General features: G+C 47.5%; 1 protein-coding gene across 1 annotated transcript; it reads right to left on the bottom strand.

Annotated features, from left to right (window-relative positions):
* Nucleotides 1–401: 401 nt before the first annotated feature.
* On the bottom strand, nucleotides 402–4,991 carry LOC131187402 (leucine-rich repeat and fibronectin type III domain-containing protein 1-like protein). Its single transcript, XM_058161627.1, has 3 exons — nucleotides 4,864–4,991; nucleotides 2,939–4,336; nucleotides 402–1,073 (listed from the first exon to the last, which is right to left on the bottom strand). The coding sequence occupies exons 1-3, from the start codon at nucleotides 4,944–4,946 to the stop codon at nucleotides 572–574; spliced, it is 1,983 nt and encodes a 660-aa protein (XP_058017610.1). The 5' UTR covers nucleotides 4,947–4,991; the 3' UTR covers nucleotides 402–571.
* Between the last annotated feature and the right edge of the window lie 2,758 nt (nucleotides 4,992–7,749).

Raw genomic sequence — 7,749 nt, 5'->3', positions numbered from 1 at the left:
AGGATCTGTTGTAAATGCACTTGTTCACCATTGCAACTTTGACGACTGGTAGTTAACTGAGGAATTCATGTATCAGTCTTCCTAAACCTTTCTGTTCCTTGAACTCTAGCAGTTCCCCTGACCATTTTAAGCACTTTTGGTTTAAATGCACTTGAGGAAGCCTACTATTGTGAAGGGTGACCTAGGGTGCTAAAGGGAAGTGCAAATAGATAAGTATCAGGAGTGGGTTTCACTTTGCTACCGGTTCGCTCACACGTGTGCCACTTCTGCACATGCGCAGATTGTGTTTGATGAAGTCCGGCCAGAGCCTCCCGCCACCGTTGCTATCGGTTCGCCTGAACTGGGGCGAACCGGTAGCAACCCACCACTGATAAGTATGATTAAAAAAACCTTCAAAATCACACAGTTTATATTTAATATAGTGCAACAAAAATAGTTAAGAATGCAAGAACTTTTACAGATTAAAAAAATAGTGTTTAAAACCATCTGATCTTAAAAATAGACAGTGAAGCTTAAAATACAACCACATGAGTTATTTTTTACTGCTTCTTGCCTGGGACCAGCATAACTATTACGGAAAGGCTTCGTTTTTTAAAACAGACGCTTCTGTAAAGGCTGCTCGTTCGTAGTTAAAGTCTAGTATAGTTTTGCCTCTGAGTGGTGAGCTTGAACGTTCTTGCTGGATCCATTCAGCCAGTTTGGAACTGGAATGTACCAGAGAGTTACTCTGACTACCATTGGTTTGAGAGCAAACGTTATTCACTTCAGGGTTTTTGGTTTTGTGGTGGTTGATGTAAACTTTGTATTTCAGCAGAAGTATGAAGATAAAAACAAGGACAGATGCCACAATGATGCCTCCGATGATAATAATCATGGTTCCACCAAGAAACTGTGCGTGGAGGGACTGACACTGCCGGTATGCCTCCTCCGTGGTGAACTGCACACACCCTACCACCAGGGTCGCTGTCAGAGAAGTCACACCATCATCATAAACAGCAAGGACACACAGATCATAGTCCCGCCCAGCAACCAGGTCGGTCAGGAAGAAAGATTTGCTAGAAGCCGGGATCATCCTGCAAGAGAAGACAAACTCAGTCTATAGCAAGAGAACCGCACAGCAACATCCCTTTCTGCTCCCTTGATTTTCTGAAAGGCTAAAAAGATGAACAGAGTAGCCTTGGCTGTTTAGGCAGCATAAGTATCCTTTGGTGGCCATGTTGGTGTTAAAATGACAAAGTGTGCAGTATGATATTATGATGGCTTTTGCCTTCTTCTCCTGGCATCACTGTCTATGGAGATTCTCGGTCATCCAGGACATGGTTGTCCCAAAAGTGCTTTTTTCAAGAAGCAATTGGACTTCCAAAATGTCCAGTTGCCTCTTGAAAAAAGTACCTTTGGGACTGGCATCACAGTGTTGCACACAAGTATACATGAAGTGTGGTTTGTGTTCTGACATCACAATGTTCTTGCCCGACCCCTGCTCCCCATGGGTAGCTGTGCTCATGAATTGAAGGGCAACCACCAGTTACTCCCTGGTGAACACAGAGCAACACGAAACAAAATGACGCAAGCATGCAAACTACATAAAGGGAACAGACAACAGAGTGATGTGATTGAGCACAGAGGGGCTGCTCCTTTGGCTGGACTCTAGTTGACTGACCTCGCAAGTCGCAACCATGAAACCAAAGTTGACCCTATGCCTGAGAAGTATTGGTGGTTGCTTTGTTGACTTTGAACGGGAAATGGCTTTGATGGCAACAGGCGTTTGCCAGCTTCAGAGATCAGCCTAAGACTCCAAAGGGAGAACTTTTAATCTCTTTGGTCCCAATGAAATTGAGTTGCAGACAGCTGACGTGAGAAGGAGTCTGCCAGCACCTTTTTGGAATGTGATAGCATCTTTATTAAAAGGCCGAAGCTTTTGTGAGCCGTTACTCTTCAGGTAAACTGCAGCTGATGAAAGCTTCTGCCTTTTTAATAGCATTTCTTGGTAGGAAAAGAAATTACTGGAATCCTTGTGGGTGTAGGATATTATAGGGCTACAGAAGGAAATTCATAATTTTGTATTATTGTTTTTTGGTTGTTAACATGATGACATGGATGGCCATACAAATGGAAATAAATGCACGCACACGTAAATTATTTTAGATCATCCAGTAACCAAGGACGTCTTGGAGATAGTAAGAAATCTATTTTTATGAAGTTTTCTGTAACATCGACACACAAGGCTCTGTTTTTTAACTGCTTCAAGTTGATGATTTATTCTTCTTCTTACTTTGACAAAGCAACAGTATAGTCTCTACATATACACATACTTAAATTGCTGTTTTTCAATTATGCAAAGGCCTGACATATAGGTTTTTCTCTGACTAACCTAGACATGAAATTTACCCAAGGCTGTATTTCACTTGACATGGGGAGCAGAATTGGGACTGGTAAATTGAGGAAATTAACCAAGGAGGAAGGGAGGGAGGGGCTCTATCCCCTGCTACTGTTAGGCCTAGGCCCAGGAAGCAATTTCAGGAGATCATGAGTTCTAATCCTATCTTAGGCATGAGGGTGGCTGGGTGACCTTGGGCCAGTCACTCACTCAGCCCCAGTAAGAAGGCAAGGAAACTCCTTCCAAAAACGTGGCCAAGGAAATGACATGGATCACTCCAGGAGTCACCAGGAATCAAGCCACAAAATGAAATGAAATTGACCACCCTGTTTTAGTACAATTTCCATCTCTCCTGTATGAAGTTCTGGTTTCAAAGGAAAGTGGGGAACGGAGAGCCCTGGCTTGGATTTTACATACTGAGTAGGAGTCGCTTCTCTTTTCATTCTGCCTCTTGAAGATCTTCCTCTTACCCTCCCAACTTACTTTACTCCTGCTTGTCGAGCTTCCCACCTGCCACCCTGCCAGAAATAAACTTGAAACAAGCCTGGCAGGAATGCGTACCTGTACACCAGGATGTCATCAGCAGAGCTGTTGTACTGGATCTGGAACATTCGCATCCCAGGAATATGGTGCTGCGAATGCCACTGGATGAGGGCAGAGGACGAGGTCAGCTCAGCAATGGCCACTTTCCTCTCTTGGCGAGATTTGGTTTCATTAGAGAAGCTGGACTTGGCTGGGATGAGAATATCTGATGGACCCGTCTCTGCGTCTTTGCCAGAATTTGTGCTGTTAGCAAGATGAGGATATGGGCTGACCAGAAGTTCAACTGGTGCAGTGGACTCCCCTGCAGCATTGGATGCTATACAAGTATACGTGCCTTGGTCTTCCATGGAAGTCACTAAAATGTCCAAAGTCCCATTCTCATAGGAATTTGTTCGGGAAGTGTTGGAGACCAATTTTCCTCCTGGTGAAATCCAGCGCATGTATGGTTCTGGATCACCCATTGCTCTACACTTCAAGGAAACACTCTGGCCTTCCATGATCACTTGCTTTGCCGTTCTGCGAGTAATCATTGGTGGTTCACAGACAAATTCCTCTTCCTTAATAGACCAGAAATACTTGCCCATCAGCTCGGGTGGGGAGGCACAGGTTTCCAGGTCGTCTTCCCTAGTCAGGCGCCGTAGCCACACTAGCTCACAGTTGCAGTGTAGTGGGTTCCCTCCAAAGCTCAATACCAGAGAAGATAGAGGGATGCCCTTGGGCTTGGCATAGACAGGGATGCGGGAGAAAAGAGGGTCGGGGGGGATCTTCCTCAGCTGATTAGAAGTCATGTCCAGCCGAGCCAGTTTGTGAAGGTCAGAGAAGATGCCTTCAGGAACAAAATCTATGAGGTTATGATCCAAACTAATAGTATTGGCATTTGAAAGCCTCCCAACAGTTTCCCAGGGGACCTTAACAAGATTATTATAGGATAGATCCAGATCCTCGATTATGTCAATGAAATCATCAAAAGATCCAGATGAAATATAATGTAACTGGTTGTTACTGAGAATTAAGTGGCGAAGGTTGATCAACCCTTTGAAGTGATCCTCATCAATATAGGTGAGTCGGTTACTATCCAGGTGTAATGCATGAAGACCTTTGAGATCAAAAAATGCATAAGGCATAATATGACTGATTGTGTTTCGTGACAGTGTTAAATGGATCAGGTCCGTCATATTTGCAAAATCCTTCCTTCGCAAAGTCGTGATGAAATTATCCATCAGTCGGAGTTCTGCTGTCCGTCGGTCAATGGCAGGAGGAACAAAGAGCAGCCCGTTCTTGGTGCAGAGAATGGTGAAAGATGGGGACAACCTCTGGCAGCTGCAGCGCATGGGACACATCAGGGCCCTCACAGCCACGGTGCTCGTCATCAGAAGGCAGAAGGCCAACTTTTCCATGGTAAGATATAGATGGCACCTAAAAAAAAGAAATGGACAAATCCATGAATGTGAATTTGAACCAAACATGCTTTAAACGTGAAAAAAAAAAATGGAAAGCAGAATTTGCCGGGGGGGGGGGGGTCCACTTAGCTACTCCTACATCGGGCTAATTTTCCAGTTACCTGCTGTGGACATTGCTTCATTCAAAGAATGAAGAAAGGAATGGAGGCTTGACGGTTAGCAATAATCCTTTATTAACAACAAACGGCAAGTAAAAACAAGGCAACATTACCGAACAAACCAACTTCTCTTACAGCTGCTACTTATATAGCAGCAATCACCTACTGACCAATGACGGCCGCTCATTTCTGAGCCAATAGGCAATGATTCTCTGGCCTCATACGCTGCACTCCTCCCCCCGTGGATGGCACATGCATAATCCTGCATATATGTAGGGCGCCGACGCAATCGTCCCGATTGACGCAGTTCAGGGCTTCCAGCAGGTTGAGCAGAAGGAGGTAGCTCCAGAACCGCAGGAACAACCGGGACCGATGCGGGCGATACCTCAGGAGGACTGGAGGGCGGCACCGCAGGAGGGCTGGAGGGCGGCACCTCAGGAGGGCTAGCCGACGGAAAAGTTGAACCATCTGATAAAGTAGCCATCGGAAAATTTGGTTGTAGTGAAACACAGAAATTGCCGATCAGCTGAAGAGTAGGAACCGAAAGTAATCCATCAGAAGTCCTGCCCGGCGAATCTCAGGGTATTGCAGGGGCAGTAAATTTACATCCCCGAATCTGGTCCACATGACGCCGCCAAATCCGCCCATCCTCAAGCTCCACCCTGTAAGAATGAGGCCCCGTTACTTGGACAATTCGGCCTGGCAACCACAAGGGATAACCCCCATGGTTCTGGACAAAAACCTGTTCCCCCTCAGTAAAGGTCCTGATACGGCTAGTCGAGGCCAATGGGGTATCAGAGACATAATTGGGATGTAATCTCTCTAGGGCCGTTCGCAGGCGCCGGCCCATGAGAAGCTCGGCTGGGCTGCGATTGGTCATCGGACATGGGGTAGTATGTTGCGCCAGGAGGTATTTTGTTAATTTCTCCTGCCATGTTCCCGACCCGAACCAGGTCAGGGCATCCTTAACAGACCGGACAGCTTGTTCAGCTCGGCCATTACTGGCCAGATGGTAGGGCGCAACCTGGGCATGCCTGATGCCCAAACTAGCCATGAACATCTGAAAAACGGCCGAGGTGAACTGTGGCCCATTATCTGAAACTACCACATCAGGCAAACTGTGGGTGGCAAACAGTTTGCTCAACGCCCTTTTGATAGCCTCAGACGTGGTTGATGCCATAAGAACTGCCTCCACCCAATTAGAGTATGCATCAACCACTATCAGAAAGTTGTGCCCATGGACTGGGCCAGCCAGGTCAATATGAACCCGGGACCAAGGACTCCCGGGGACCTCCCACCTTGTAGGCATGGCCGCAGGTGGCACTGCCCGGGACAGTTGGCAACTCCGGCAATTCTCTACCCATTCTGAGATGGCCTGATCCACTTTAGGCCACCAAACATAACTGCGGCCTAAAGCTTTCATCCTGGCAATGCCCGGATGTCCTTCGTGTAGGTATTGTAATACAGAGGTGCGTAAGGGATGAGGGACCACTACCCGACTGCCCCACAGTAAGCAGCCCCTCAAGACAGACAGCTCATGCGTCTACCCTAAAGTCTAATATGGTTTCCAGGCCTGACACTAGTCTTGTAGGGTTGAAACTCCCCCGGCAGGTGGTCTTGTGGCCACCCCCTTCGTACCCAATCCAGAACCTGCGCAAGAGTAGGGTCACGCTTGGAATGATATGCAATATCAGCTGCAGTCATCAAGGCAGGAAGCTTATCCACCAAAAAAACAGATGAGGCAGGGGCCGGGTCCTCGACCCACAAAGGGAGAGGACAACGGCTAAGTCCATCTGCATTGGAAAGCTCTTTCCCAGGGCGATAGATCAACTGATAATTGTACGCTGCCAAGAAAATAGACCACCTTAATAGGCGAGGAGACATAATCTGAGGGGTCTGTTTGTCACCAGCTAACAACCCCAAAAGAGGCTTATGATCAGTGATCAATTGGAAAAAACGGCCATAAATGTAGTCATGAAACCGTTTAACGGCAGCTACAATGGCCAGAGCCTCCTTGTCTAGTTGACTATAATTCCTCTCTGCCAACGACAGAGTCCGAGAAAAATAAGCAATTGGAGCCTCAGATCCATTTGGTAGTAGGTGGCTCAGAACAGCCCCTATGCCATATGGAGAGGCATCACAAGCTAAAGTAAGGGGGACACTGTCGCTATATTGGACCAACACAGCATCCAAGGTGAGGAGAGCCTTGACAGCAGCAAAAGCAGAGGCCTGGGCCTTGCCCCATGACCAAGGAGTCCTACCATCGAGTAACCTATGAAGAGGCTCCGCCACAGAAGCCTTATGGGGCAGGAACATGCTATAAAAGTTAAGGAGCCCCAAGAACGACTGCAAGTCTGCTTTGCAGGTAGGAGTAGGGGCATTTTTTATCGCCTCCACCTTCGATGGGGTTGGATGCAACCCATCAGCATCAATTTGGAACCTCAGGAACTCAATCCTAGGCACCCCAAATTTACACTTAGACTTTTTAAGCTTAAGGCCCGTCTGTTGGAAATGGGTAAGAACCTGTCGCAGACGGCTAATGAGGGCAGCCTGGCTGGTGGCAGAGACCAACACATCATCAAAATATGGAACAACTCCAGGTATGCCCTGCAAGAGCCGCTCCATAAGGCTCTGAAACAACCCAGGGGCCACATAATCCCAAACTGCAGGTGGCGGCATTTAACAGCGCCCCTGTGAGTGACAATGGTTTGGGCAGCCGCCGTGGCATCATCCACAGGAAGCTGCTGATATGCTTGTGCCATATCTAACTTAGCAAAGATAGACCCCTGGCCCAAAGAATGGAGAAGGTGTTGGACTACAGGAACTGGATAAGGGTGTGCCTGCAAAGCACGGTTCAATGTGCATTTAAAATCACCACAGATGCGTACTGAACCAGCCGGCTTAATGGGGGTGACAACAGGAGTTTCCCACTTAGAGTGGCCGGTGGGCTCCAGCACCCTTTGCGCAATCAACTTATCCAGTTCCTTGTCCACCTTTGGACGCAGCGCAAAAGGCACCCGTCGAGGCTTAAGCCTAATAGGAGACACCTGGGGATCAAGGTTCAGGGAGATAGGGTTACCCTTATATTGACCCAGGGAATCAGCAAATACCTCAGCAAACTCAGACATCAGGGCCTCAAACCCATCTGTGGTGGTAGAATGAATGCCTGTGATGTTAAGGCCCAATGCTGAGAACCAATCCAACCCCAATAAGCTGGGTAGGTTACCCTTAACTACAAGCAATGGGAGGCGACCAGAGAAAACACGTTTCT

This window comes from Ahaetulla prasina, unplaced genomic scaffold (assembly GCF_028640845.1).
Source record: "Ahaetulla prasina isolate Xishuangbanna unplaced genomic scaffold, ASM2864084v1 Contig99, whole genome shotgun sequence".
Lineage (NCBI taxonomy): Eukaryota > Metazoa > Chordata > Lepidosauria > Squamata > Colubridae > Ahaetulla > Ahaetulla prasina.
This window is presented reverse-complemented; position numbering and strand designations above follow the sequence as displayed.